This window comes from Sapajus apella, unplaced genomic scaffold (assembly GCF_009761245.1).
Source record: "Sapajus apella isolate SASKATOON/1434 unplaced genomic scaffold, GSC_monkey_1.0 scaffold11, whole genome shotgun sequence".
Taxonomy (NCBI): Eukaryota; Metazoa; Chordata; class Mammalia; order Primates; family Cebidae; genus Sapajus; species Sapajus apella.
In genome coordinates, this window is record NW_022436951.1 from 36,992,646 (window position 1) to 37,007,268 (window position 14,623).

Below are 14,623 nucleotides of genomic sequence, written 5' to 3' on the forward strand. Positions count from 1 at the left end.
GCTGCAGAGGCGGAGGCGGGGCTGCGGGGGCGAAGCTGCAGAGGCGGAGGCGGGGCTGCGGGGGCGAAGCTGCAGAGGCGGAGGCGGGGCTGCGGGGGCGAAGCTGCAGAGGCGGAGGCGGGGCTGCGGGGGCGAAGCTGCAGAGGCGGAGGCGGGGCTGCGGGGGCGAAGCTGCAGAGGCGGATGCGGGGCTGCGGGGGCAAAGGTGGGGCTGAGGGGCGGGGCTGCAGAGGCGGAGGCGGGGCTGTAGGGCGGAGGCGGGGCTGCGGGGCGGAGGCGGGGCTACGGGGGCAAAGCTGCAGAGGCGGAGGCGGGGCTGCGGGGGCGAAGGCGGGGAGGAGGGGCGGGGCTGCAGTTGCAGGGGCGGGGCTTTGGGGGCGAAGCTGCGGAGGCGGGGCTGCGGGGGCGGGACTGCGGGGGCGGGGCTGCGGAGGCGAAGCTGCAGAGGCGGAGGCGGGGCCGCCGGGCCTCAGGTCCTCAGGCTAGGAGCGGGACCGCCGGGGCGGGGCTACGAAGGCCCTGAGACCTCCACCTGCCCAGGCATCTCAGCGAGGGCAGTCCTGGGAGAAAAGGGCTTGGGCCACAGGGAGAGGACATTCCAGTGTCGACCCGTTTCAGTGTTTAATTTGCCACATGCACACAATAATACACAGGTAACAGGAGATGATTAAAGAATAGTACATATTGCATTACAAGTGAAACTACTAAAATGGATATAACAAAAATAAACACAGAAAAACAATACCTAGGAGGGTGAGTTTATGGCTGTGGAAGCTGTAATAGTTCAGGGCATACATTCTCAGCTCCTAGCCTTCCTTGATGAGCTTGTATTTCAGTTGTGTATTCGTAATTTAGGGTGAGATTATCTCAGCAGCAATTGATGACTGTTAAGGGGAAAGTGATACCTGTATTCTTAAATACCATGTGAAAATTTTAAAACAAAACCCGTTAGGGATTGGATTCAGTTTGTGGTGGAAGGCAGTAAACAGCTTACCTTCTCCTCTTTCCAGATTTCCATGGAAATGGATCAAGAGGTGGGACAGTGGGGAAAGCCATCTAGACACCAGAGCTGTGACCCTCTTAAGACAGAAAGCAGCTGAGAAGGCAGAGGCCGCTGGGGGCAGGGCGGGGGCAAACCTCAACGGCAGAACAGAGCAGGCAGCAATGTTCAGGGTACTTACCAGGCCGTGTCTCCCACAACTGCTGGGGGCATCCATGTCACCTGGAGGCACCTCAGATTTTCAGACTCAGGGGTTATGTGTGAAGCTCTAGAATCTCCACTCCTAAGAACCCAGGTGCGATATAGCCTCCCCACTCTTCTTCCCACTGCAGACAGGCCCCGTGGAAGGTGCAATTAGAGGATGCCTGGTGAGGGCTGGGCCCAGTATGAACGCTGGTACTTTGACACCCTGATGAGGCGCATCTGTGCGCTTTCGGGAGGCGTGGTGGCCTGAGCCAGGGCATTCCAAGGTACTAACGTCTTTAGTTAAAAACAAAAAGTTTTTGCAAAGGACGTTAGTACCTTGGAATGCCCTGGCTCAGGCCACCACGCCTCCCGAAAGCGCACAGATGGGGGAAATGGGGGAGGGACGGGGGGGGGGGGAGGTGGGGAGAGATAGCATGGGGAGAAATGCCAGATATAGGTGAAGGGGAGGAAGGCAGCAAATCACACTGCCATGTGTGTACCTATGCAACAATCTTGCATGTTCTTCGCATGTACCCCAAAACTTAAAGTGCAATTAAAAAAACACACAAAGTTCATAAAAGCAAGCAAAAGCATTCATTTTCATAAAACTGAATTCTATGAGTTTTACGGCTCTTCACTCACAGTTCCGTTTTTGTCTCTATTATCAGAACTTAACTGCGCTAAACAAATTAACTGCAATACAGTGAGGGCTCTTTAATTCCTCAAAATTCCCCTTGGAGGGGCAAGAAAGTGAACTTGTTTGTTTCACAATTATACACTCTGAATTTCTTTGAGAAAGCGTCAGGCAGTTGGAATCAAGCAAGAGAGGAAAGCATTTACAAGTTTATAGATCTGACTTTTTCAACTTTCTTCCAAATGTTTAAAGCATCCCTGCTTGAAACATTGTTGCATTCTTAGTCTTAGTGAGGCCAGCTGATTAGATTCACGGTATGATCTCTATTCACACTACAAATTCTTTGTGATATGGTTCTACACAAGATAATGTGTCAGGAATGTTTGAAAAAAGTAACGTTCAATGTGGGCAGGGTGACTTGATTGATAAGCTCCTTTAACACCAGTTCATCAAGTGACAGCGACACAACCTGCCCATTCACTTCACTGCCACCAGCAGTTACTCACCTGACACTTCTTTTTTTTGGTTATGTTTTGTTGTTATTTGTGCTGTTTTTTGGTCAAAGCACTTAAGTATTTGCTTTTTAATTTTTTATTTTTTGAAATATGCTCTTAAATCATGAATTTTACATGTTATTCTATCCACATATTTTCCCCATTTACTTCTTGATAATGGACCTAGGAAGTACAAGGAATAAACATGAATGGAAATGTTTCCCTGATAGAAAGGCGCAAAATTCTGCACCCAGACGGCCTCTCCAGTTACGAAGGTTCCTTCCCTGCGGATGGCTCGTTCACAGGTGAGTCTACAGCGCCCTCTAATGGCTACAGTGCAGTTCTTTCCAGGCCGAGGTATGAACTTATTTCTATTTCATGTTCCTTAAAAATTAAACTTGCTGAGGGATACTGTCAATCTTATCTTAAAAAAAAAAACAAATTAAACAATGCAACCAAGTACTTGCTCTGTGGAAAATGACCCTCCGAAGTAGGTAATCATCTTGAGCTCTGTCCACATTCTGTGGGCCATCCTCATCCTCTTCACTGATGCTTAGCTCTGCACCGAAAGGCTTATCAAGATGCAGGGGAACCAGCTTGAGCCACCAAGCACCAGTGTGGTCGAAAGCCTCACCCAACTCCAGGCTGAGGTGTTCATTTATTTTTGTGTTTATAGTTTTCTTTTTTTTCTTTTTTTGGTTCAAGTAATAAAACTTACAACAATGTTCTGCTTGTGTACCAGAAATTAGTAACAGCTTAAAACCTTTCCACTCTCTGGGGTTAACAGTACCATGGGCAACGTCAAGCCTATTTATCATCAGTGACTATGGAGTGGATGCTGCCAAGTAAACAAGGAACAAGTACTGCAAACACGAGTCAGCACTGGCGCTCATCAACAGCTGTGCACCTCTTCTCCACTAATAAAAACACATACGCCTGCTGAGGTCTACCATGTTTGAACGACCTGACAAATCCAGTCACTGAGCACAATTTCCACAAACTCAGCCTATCACGCCCTGCTCTTCTCTCTTCCCTACTTCCCACTCACTGTGCAACACATTCCAAGCCCATCACTATGTGGGAGATGCTCACCAAGGTCACTGCCACCCAGCGACACTCACCTCACCTAACCTTGCAGTTTCCGGCCGCATAGGTAGCCAAGTGCCTGGATGGCGAATGATCGCCAAGGTTACTCCCACACCACCTCCTGCCCTGCCTTTCGTCTTCTCCCTCTCCTACGGCCCTTCAAATTATAGGAGGTACTGAGGGGAAGTTATTTTTCTCCCTAGGTGAATGCAGAAACACACACAGAGCTTTAAGTAGTCTCCATACGCTATCAACTTCCAAAGGTTTGCCACATCCCTTCTATAGAATTTTTCCTGTAAAGGATCCCCGCCATCTCCACTTGGAGGCCTCATGGTTCCCATGTTCCAAAGGGAAAGCTCTAGAGTCGCGATTCCTACCACCTGCAATTCCTAAACCTGTGCACCTGTCCCCAACCTCAGATGCTCAACTTAGTACCCTGGGAGCCTTCCTTGATTCTTCCCTGCCACTTCATGAACACAGCATCAATTTTACCCCGATAGATGTGAAGTCCATCTGCTCTTAATCATCTGCACCCTCACCACCATCAATCAGCTCCCAGCTCCACCTGCTGCAGTCGCCTGCAAACAGGTCTCTTCAACTCACTTCTTGCCCTTCTCACATCCCCTTTCCTCAGAACAGCCCTGGGGAACTATCATTATGTGACACCTCTGCCCAAATCTCCCTGGAGCCTCGACTGCCACTCAGCATGAAAGTGCCGCTAGCTGTCCTGAGTGGCTCGCAGTTTCTTATTTAACCTATCTCAGCACTCACAGGACTGCTGCCTTGCAGGGCTGCACTCCCCAGTCCGGCAGGGACACTCCTCCTGCCTGCTATCAAGACTGGGTCCCTCCATCCAGGTCCTTGTAATGTTACCCCCTCAAAGACCCCCCTTGACCAACACATGGAAAGAGGTGTCTACTCTGCTAGTCTATATGCAAATCTCCATGTTTTCTTTGTTGCTATTTCCCCTATTTATGATTGTTGTATTTACTGGGTGATTACTTAAGATTCTCCTCTACCCAAATACCACGTGACTGGGTCCTCCCAGCAAGGCACCTGGCAGAAAGAATATGCTCAATATATTGGTAGTAAGAATGCCTCTATCAACACAAAGCTTCCAAAAGGGCAACCGAGTGATTTAAAGATTTCATTTATACCCGTTGTAATTACTTAAGGAAGGAGTAACAAAATTGCTGCCAAATGCAATTGTGAAAGGGCAGCAATTGTAATTAAACAAAAAATCAGATCATGGGTACCTGTGAGCACTTAATTATCTGGCATCTGGTATCACTAAAGAGCATCTCCATAAATACTCAAAGCCCGGTAAGTACCGGCAGCGTGATGTTTGTATCACCAGGAAGCAAGTCTCCTTAGGAATGATCATCTTCTTCTATCTTTGGCTGGAGTGTCTTCTTCACCTTCGGTGGAGCACAAGTAATGCCCAGTGTCACTCTAATCATCACAACAGTAACATCTATGGCTTACTTTTATTTTTTATTATAAAAAACACATACAAGAGTTTTAAGAAATAATGAATATAAGACAAATCAAAACCATGGTGAGTTATTAAACCCAGTTTCTATATACAAATACTAAAATTCCGAAAGTGGAATATCATCAAATGTGAGACACATCATAGCACGGTCCATATGTACACGGCACAGAGCTCTCCTGCGCTCATCTGTGAATTGCTCATTTACATGTCACTGATATAAAAATCTGCAAGGGAACTTCTGCTCTTCAGTTCTCCTCTTCCTGATACATTGTCACATATTTTTAAGGAACTTTAGGGATATGAAGAAAATGCATTAAAGTGGGTTTCTGCTAAGGGATCTCCATGTTTTGCTCTGATCACTTACGCGCTACATCTTGAGAACAACTTTTGCAGCTCATTCCCAGCTAAGACAGCAGAAAACTCTAAGTTTTTGCCAATTTATTTTTTCCTAGTCACTCATTGGAGCACAAATCCAACAATAGCTCAGGAACTAAATCATGTTTTTATATTGGTAAATTCATTATAAAATGCCACTCAATTTTAAAAAGCCACTAAAAGGACACTTTCTGCAGCAAAAAAAGGGCTAAGTTCAAGTTTTTGTTGTTTGACCAAGACACAATAATATAACCCATATGTCACATAATCACAACAGCCTTAAGTGAAATGTATGAGATTTAGGGAAAAACGACTGTGGGACTGCTTGTTTCTCCTGCCTCCGTCCCGAACAATAAGGAGAGCCTCTGGTCTGTTTTATCTATTTTATGTCTATCTTTTTTAAACCTCTCTTGTATTCTCAAAGCTGATCAAACTATTCGTGTTCAAAATGTGTCAAGGCACTTCTCAAGCCTCAGTGGCAACCCGGGTCAGCCAAGCCCCTCTGTGCTCAGGGCACTGACTTCTTCTAGGCAACTGACAATTGCAGACGGAACACTTTTGGAGGCCTCTCTCCGCCAGGCTTCCAGGATCTTGGAAATTTCTGCCGGATTGCTGGGACTCAAGTCACAAAGAGCGTACACGGCTGCTAACTGTATACCCCACGGTATATCTGAAAAGAAATGTCAAATCAGTCATAAAAGAAGAAAATATCTGTTATTCAAAATTTTAGTGATGTAACCTACTGAAATACTATTCATATAGAATACTTTCTGCCAGCAATGTAAATTAAATATTTTTTAAAAACCCATAATCAAAAAATTGATTTAAGACCTGTCTACAAATAAAAAAGAAAAAAAAAGAAAAGCCTGGCAACAGCTGTCCATAGCTTCCTGGCCCAGCAGTGTCCTGAGGACTGCTGGCGTGTTTGTAAAAGGGAGAGGGCCTCTAGGTTCCCAGTCGCCCATGGCCACCACTGAGCTGCCCAAAACAGTTCTGGAAGGATCACACTCCCATATTTAAGTTTTAATAAACTGTGGTCCTAAAATATTCATTAAACGTATGACTCTATGAGATATCCAAGGAAGTATTTATAAATAGACTTTGGAAATGAAAAGCATAATAAAATGAGATATAATGGAAAACTGTTTTTGTATTATACCATACTTTCACAAACTACAGTATAGTATATGATTCTAGATTATAGCTAGGTTATACATTACAGTATATTATCACAGTTCTCTTTTAAGGTAAGTTTATTTCAAAGTTATTAAAATTTAATTTAGTTAAAATTTAACTTACTTAAATAATTTAGGTTAAACAAGTTAGAAGTTAAAGTTTATTAACTACATATAGGTTGTGTATTCCTACTCCAAAAATCTAAAATCCAAAATGCTCCAAAGCTGAAACTTTTGGAGCACCAGTAAGACCCACAAAGGCAATACTGAAGGATTTTGATTTTATGATTAGGGACACTCAACTGGTAAATATAAAGGAAATATTCCAAAATCTAAGAAAATCTGAAGTCTACACTTCTGGTCCCAAGCATTTCAAATAAAATACACTCAATGTGTATCTCAGTTTTCTCCAACAAAGCAAACTAGCACCATTTCAAACAACACAATAGCCTGCACATTCAAACATTAATGCTGAAAATGCAGGCAGAACTGCACCTCTTAAAATTACTTCCCCCCGTAAACTACAAGCAATGAGTATGGTACATAGTAAGGCCAAGATTCAAACAAATAAAAAAGTTTAACAGTAAGAGAAACACAAGAGGTTAGAGAGAATTTTACTAAGTAAGAGCACGTGGCACTGTTTAAAGAACTAGGACTCTGAAGAGGGACAGGCCTGGGCAAACAGCTGGAATGGCACTCCCTAGCCTCATCTTCAGCAAATCACTCCTCTCTCTGAGCTTCAGTTTCCTTCCGTATATAAGAACGACAAGGCCATCCGGTCAGATGGCTGTCTTGGGGTTCTTGTCACGCTGTGGGGCAGTGCCATGCACAGGGTCTAATCAAAGCAGTACCCAACATTAGCTCCTCCTCCTCCCTCATGGGGATGAGGATTACCACAGCTTCTAGGTCACACTCACCCCAGGATCAGAGTAAGCCTGCATCTATTGGCAAGACAACCCATCAGTCATTATTCTGGCTACTTTCTTTTATGTCAATATACAACCTCAGCTGTAAAGAAGTACACTGTCATATGGAAGAAATGTGCATCACTTCAGCAGCTGTCCTAAAGGTAAAGAAGGTTATTTCAGAGAATGCAGCTCAATGAGAAGCACTGTTCTCATTAAGCTCAATATACAGTCTCCCATTGAAAGCTGAAGACAAATAACCTACCATGTTAAGGTAATCTTGGATGTTACACAGTATTTAAAATGTCACTTTGTGCATTTCTGATGGAATGTTACTTAACTGTATTATTCCTTGATTATACAATATTCAAAATAGAAACTAGATTCATCCCTTGTCAGAGTTACTTTGAGTTAAGCTTTTCCCACAAAAGACATAAAACTTACATGCTGTGCAATATGTAAATGATAACAGAAATCCCACTATGAAGCCTTGCTTACAAGGTTTCCAGGTTTCCAAGCTCTCTCCAGATGCTCAGTACTCTATGATACCTGGCATCTCACAGTATATCACTGATTTCATTCCGTCAAGACATAGCACCATCCAGGAGGCCTCGCAGACAGCCCAGGTTAAGTCACTTGCCAGAGATCACACAGTACAGTTATAGAGGCAGAATGTTAGCCCCAGGAAAAGAGAGTTCCTTCTTTCTTGGGGAAGCAGTGCCCAACAGGGCAAATGACTATCATTTAAGTAAATAATACCACAAAATACACACACACATTCCAATATTAATGCTGAAATGTATTGCAAATACTCCCTAATCTATGAGGCAGCAAGAGAAGCACAGAGCACAGCACAGTGTAAGGACCTCAAGAAGGATTTAACTATGAGAAACACAAGTTACTTGAAAGTAATTTTAATAAACATAAGTTTACCTTCATCGTGAGCATGCTGTATAAACATACCGATAACCGAACTAATATTTTTCACAGCAGATGGAAATCCTTCTTTCAAACCCAACTGGCCTAAACGACCTAGGGGAAACAAAACAAAATGTAAACAGTCCAGTGAAATGTTGATTAACTTTTCGTAAGAATTTAAAGTTCCATTTCTCTTACAGGAGGTGATCAAAATGCCTAATCATTTCTTCTTGCATTCACCTATACGGATGATATACTGTGTTGCTTTCTAAGTTATAATGGAATAAACAGAATTTAGAAGAAAGAATGGTTTCACTAGGTCCAATGTGAAACACCTGACTTCTGTTAACAGATCAAAGATAAGACTATGGCCCCACCAAAATATGTATTTTTGGTCTGACACTTTGGCAACTGCTATTGCACTACAGAACAGTAATTCTCAAGTGTAGTCTGCAGAAATGTTAGAGTCCTCCAAGTCAAACTACTTCACAACAATGCTAAGAAGTTATGTGCCTTACTCCCAGTGCTGAGATGTGGTCTGATGGTGCAAAAGCCACAGCAGATCAAACTACTGGACTCTGAGTGCAAGTGAAGACAATGGCACCTTGACAATCAGAGTTATTCTCCACTGCCAGGTGCTCGCGGTTAAAAAGCCAATTTCTCTTAGTCACGATTACTCTCACTAAACCTGGACCCCTAAGCACAGAACTCTGTCACATGCTGTAGATGGCACATGAAGCACTCCCCTGTATACTGAGTGCACTGGTTGTTGTGAAGAAATGCACTTATGCAATTGTTTGTGCTGTGAGTGAAATAAGGCACTTTTTTTGTAGGACACCACTTCTGATTGAAAGAATATTTTTTTCAACAATAAATGAAATGAGCCTGTAACTCAAACGAAATTTATCCTCGTGGTCAATGATAACATTTGAGCTTTTAAGCAAAATTAAAAGTTTGGAACAATTTTCATCAGTTACCCTGAACTTGACAGCTTTACAATATTTAAGACTTTTCTGTGATGAGATTGGTGATATTAATGTGTTTTGGGGTATTGTTGGCATTTGGAAGATCTATGTGAATCAATTATTTTCCAAGTGAATAATGTGGGTTACAAAATCATAAGTGGGCAAAGGGATCCCTTCAACATTTAAGCTAGATCAATGGATTTGGGTGTAACAAGGTACAAAAAGCTCACTGACAGAATTTCGGATTTCACACTTCAAGTAACCTTTAAGAAATTATTACTTGCTGAGTTTTATTACAGTATCCAAAAAGAATATCCATTATTTGAAAAGGTTATTAAAAGATTCTGCCCCTCATCAACTATATGTTTGTATGAGAATGGTTTTTCTTCATATATTCAGTCTCATGTATATCAAGAAGAGATCAGGAAAAATTGCCATCTTGAATCAAACCACAGTACAAAGGTCTGCAACGAGCCAATGCCATTCCCATCATTTTTTGTTTGTTTTGGGAATATAGGTACTTTTCATTAAAAATGTCATTTATGAGTTCATTACTGTTCATTTAAAATAAATAACTAAATAATTTTTCAGTTTTTAATTACTGATACAATACAGAAAGATATAACCTGGAGTAACAATAGTTCTTTGAGGGTCCTCAATAATAACTAACAGGTATGAGAACCAAATATCCAAAGATCGAGATCACATGGCAGCCAAATTCACTAGAGGCTCAGGCAGGCAGGATGGCGTCATTCCCATCATTCCCCACACCTGGAGCTGTCCCTTATTCCAGGCGCTCTCCTATGGATGAGAACTTGCTTCAAAGTGGAATCCTGTTTCTTCCATCCAGGCAAGTCCTCATCTTCTTTTAGTCCTCTATTCTTAAGTAGGAGGAGGATTGCGGAACATATCTTGAATGTGCTTTTACAACAATATCATATTGCATGCTCAGTGTTCTGTGTTCACATTATCTCTCAATACTACAAATGTCCCACAGGTCTATTTGTGAATCCAGTAGATGAGTTTCATCTCCATTTTAAATGTGAAGAAATTGAAGCATGGAGCACTTAAGTAACTTGCATTACTCTGTATCCTCTATAGGAACCAGCTTAGTGCTAGGTGTGTGCCGCCCGAATACTGTGATACGTAGCAGATGCTCAGTAAATAATTACTGATCAAAGAATATCAGGATAACTCCCAATTTAAGATGACATCGTAAATATGTGAATAATTTCTAGGGAGCCTAGGAAATTGAAAAGTACTTTACTTCAGAAATCAGAAATTTCAAGTTATTGACCACTTTCAAATATCTCTGCAATGACATTCAGCTGCTAACAGCATACCACTGGATCTGTCCTCTGAAACAATTTACCATGGACATTAAATGTATGACTAATAGCAGAGAAGGGGATGTGCATCTAACACAGCTATGACATTATTCAATCATGCAATGTGCATGTGTTCCCAGGAAATATATAACCATGTTATAATGACTCCCTTTCTTTCAATTAAAAGCGCTTAATGAAATTATTTTAAAAGTGATTTAAATTAATGGAGCTATCATCAGGAATAAAATAAGAGGAAATCATGAGTCTAGGGGAGATGATTTGGTGAAAAAGACTCAATATATGATAACCTGACAAAGATGACAGAGTGGCTAAATGATGGAGAAAGAGCTCCCCACAGAAGGTGTGTAAGGAGGCCCAGGGCCATTCAGCCGTATTATAATACAAATAAGAAATGTGGAGTTAATCTCAATGTTCATGACAATGCATTCTCCAGCACTGTTAGGGGAGCCTGAGGAGAGCTGAGGGCATGCACAGAAAGTAAGTCTACAGGGCAGACCCTTTTAATAAACACTAATTAGAAGATAAAGACAGCAGGGTTTTCATTTAAGATTTTGGATGCAAGTTTGCAAAGGAATGGTGAGCTGACACAATTCCAAAGGAAAGGTGACAGAATCGTTAGAACAGACAGAAATCACTGAATAATGGCTACTTCAGTCTGATCTGTAGAAACCTAACATGTGACACATGGTTTTCTAGCTCTAGGTTCCAGTTAATACCAGTAGGGGCAAATTATTCAGGATTTTATAAGCTCTTTGGGGAAGAAAGATGGTATACTACAGCTTTACTTTACATACCACTGAATCCAGTGGTAGGCAAATTTCTGTCCCAACTTTGCTACCTTTCCACTGGATGGCCTTAGACAAAGGCTTAACCTTTTTAGGCCTCAACTCTGCCAAGAAATGAGCACTGCAGTGCGATGAGTTTCTATCCTCCTCACTTCTGTAACTCTAGAGCAATTTGAGCATTCCACAAAATGCTCTTTAATAGTTTATCATTAAGGTATGTTGGAGTAAACCCCATGTACTAACCCAGTGACCATTTGCTAACAGCAATGCTCACAACCTGAATCCAACATTACATATCACAAGTCTCACTGACATAAAGCTTGTTTTATTTTCCATGGAGTAAAAATCTAATTAATAGGATGTGTAAATTTTGAATTAATAAAGACAATTCCTTATTTTATGAAGATTACTATGTGACTTAAGTTAATATTATTAAATCACAGCCTACCAACTTAATTTTTAACTCAATTTTTCAATCAAGGTCCGGTTCAGAAATGGCAAGAAATGTTCACTAAGTTTCTCTTAGGAACAATTCAAACTCCCAATCCAGATGGATGGATGGGTGGGTGGGTGGGTGGGTGTGTGTGTGTGTGTGTGTCTGTGTGTGTGTGTGTGTGTTGGGGGTGAGGATGTTAATGTCACTTCTTAGAAATCTGCCAGGCCTAAACAGCAGGCCTCACTCACTTTCACCCCATGCCCTCACTCCACACTACTGTCCTTATCACCCGGCAACTGCGTGGCTCTGAGTCCCACCTCCTCCATGCAGTGCCACGGCACCAAAAAGACAGGCAGGACCAGGCTTTACTACCGCTCTCCTGCACAGGTGCACGTGTGCACACATGGTAGCCTGCTGGGCTGCGCTCCAGCCTCCCCACACCCATCTTGCTCATGCACACGAGTTCATCAGAAGACCTAAGAAAGGCTTACTCTTCCTGACTTTGCTCTTATTTCCACATTACGCTTTCTAATTATCCATCCTCTAAACGGCTTTTATATGTTTATATATTAGCATTTTATTACATGATATTGTCAATTATATATTATTGTTAATTACAAATTATTCTTATTCTCTGTAATTGTGTTATATATCACTCTTAATTATATAAGTATGCATATATTACTCTAAATAATATAATTATTAAAGAGTCAAATTACTTGGCTTTCAATAGGCAGAATTCTAAAGATTCAAAGGATAGACTTGATTTGAAAAAGATTACAAGTCATATTTTCTCCCAGTTTTCCCAGCACCATTTATTAAATAGGGAATCCTTTCCCCATTTCTTGTTTTTGTCAGCTTTGCTGAAGATCAGATGGTTGTAGATGTGTGGTGTTATTTCTGAGGTCTCTGTTCTATTCATTGGTCTCTGTATCTGTTTTGGTACCAGTACCATGCTGCTTTGGTTACTGTGGCCTTGTAGTAAGTTTGAAGTCAAGTAGTGTGATACTCCAGCTTTGTTCTTTTTGCTTGGGAGTGTCTTGGCTATACAAGCTCTTTTGTCGTTCCATATGAAATTTAAAGCATTTTTCTCTAATTCTGCAAAGAAAGTCAATGGTAGCTTGATGGAAATAGCATTGAATCTATAAATTACTTTTGGCAGTATGGCCATTTTCACAATACTGATTCTTCCTATCCAGGAGCATGGAATGTTTTTCCATTTGTTTGTGTCCTCTCTTATTTCCTTGAGCAGTGGTTTGTAGTTCTCCTTGAAGAGGCCCTCCACATTCCTTATAAGCTGTATTCCTAGGTATTTCATTCTCTTTGTAGCAAATGCAAATGGGAGTTCACTCATGATTTGATTCTGTGCTTGTCTATTATTGGTGTATAGGAATGCCTGTGATTTTTGAACACTGATTTTGTATTCTGAGACTTTGCTGAAGGTGCTTATCAGCTTAAGGAGTTTCTGGTCTGAGACTATGGGGTTTTCTAAATATATAATCATGTCATCTGCAAACAAGAGACAATTTGACTTCCTATCTGAATACCCTTTCTTTCTTTCTTTCTTTCTCTTGCCTGATGGCCCTAGCCAGAACTTCCAATACTATGTTGAATACGAGTGGTGAGAGAGGGCATCCTTGCCTTATGCTGGTTTTCAAAGGGAACGCTTCCAGCTTTTGCCCACTCTGTATGCTATCGGCTATGGGTTTGTCATAAATAGCTATTATGTTGAGATACGTTCCATCAATACCTAGTTTATTGAGAGTTTTTAGAATGAAGGGATGTTGAATTTTCTTGAAGGCCTTTTTGGCATCTATTGAGATAATCACGTGGTTTTCGTCATTGGTTCTGTTTCTGTGATGGATTGCATTTCCTGATTTGAGTATGTTGAACCAGGCTTGCATCCGAGGGATGCAGCCGACTTGATCATGGTGAATAAGTTTTTTGATGTGATGCTGGATTTGGTTAGCCAGTATTTTATCGCGGATTTCTGCATCGATGTTCATTGGAGATATGGGCCTGAAATGTTCTTTTTTTGTTGTGTCTCTGCCAGGTTTTGGTATCAGAATGATGCTGGCCTCATACAATGAGTTAGGGAGGAGTCCGTCCTTTTCTATTGTTTGGAATAGTTTCTGAAGGAATGGTAACAGTTACTCTTTGTACCCTTGGTAAAATTCAGCTGTGAAGTCATCTGGTCCTGGGCTGTTTTTGGTTTGTAGGCTATTAACTACTCAATTTCAGAACTTGTTTTTGGTCTATTCAGGAATTCGACTTCTTCCTGGTTTAGTCTTGGGAGGAGGTATGTGTCCAGGAATTTATCCATTTCTTCTAGATTTTCTATTTGCATAGAGGTGTTTATAGTATTCTCTGATGGCAGTTTGTATTTCTGTGGAATCAGTGGTGATATCCCCCTTATCATTTTTTATTATGTCTATTTGACTCTACTCTCTTTTCTTCTTTATTAGTCTGGCTAGCAGTCTATCTATTTTGTTAATCTTATCAAAAAAACATCTCCTAGATTCGATGATTTTTTGAAGGGCTTTTTGTGTCTAAGAGAGCTTTCTAATTAACTGAGCTCATCACTGATAATTCTGCAGAGGCTGGACAGCAGCTTGTTGAAGACAAGACAAAAAATAAAAATAAAACTAAAGATTCATAGGAGATAAGTAAAAATAAAAACTAATAATACATAGGAAATAAGGAAGGAGAACCAAATGGCCACTGAGGTCCTCTTCAAACATGAGATTAAGAAGAATCCATGTCTCATTTAAAATATATTTAAACCATCATTTAACTTCTGTAATTCACTTAGGTGACCCT

General features: G+C 41.5%; 1 protein-coding gene across 1 annotated transcript in view; it reads right to left on the reverse strand.

The window, feature by feature from the left end:
- Nucleotides 1-3,004: 3,004 nt before the first annotated feature.
- ICE1 (interactor of little elongation complex ELL subunit 1) overlaps nucleotides 3,005-14,623 on the reverse strand; it is a 66,436-nt gene continuing 54,817 nt past the window's right edge. Inside the window, exons 18-19 of the mRNA XM_032279134.1 lie at nucleotides 8,284-8,382; nucleotides 3,005-5,940 (exon numbers count right to left, since the gene is read on the reverse strand). Of these exons, the coding sequence (XP_032135025.1) occupies nucleotides 5,759-5,940; nucleotides 8,284-8,382 (281 nt within the window). The 3' untranslated portion in view covers nucleotides 3,005-5,758. The remainder of the gene's footprint in view (nucleotides 5,941-8,283; nucleotides 8,383-14,623) is intronic.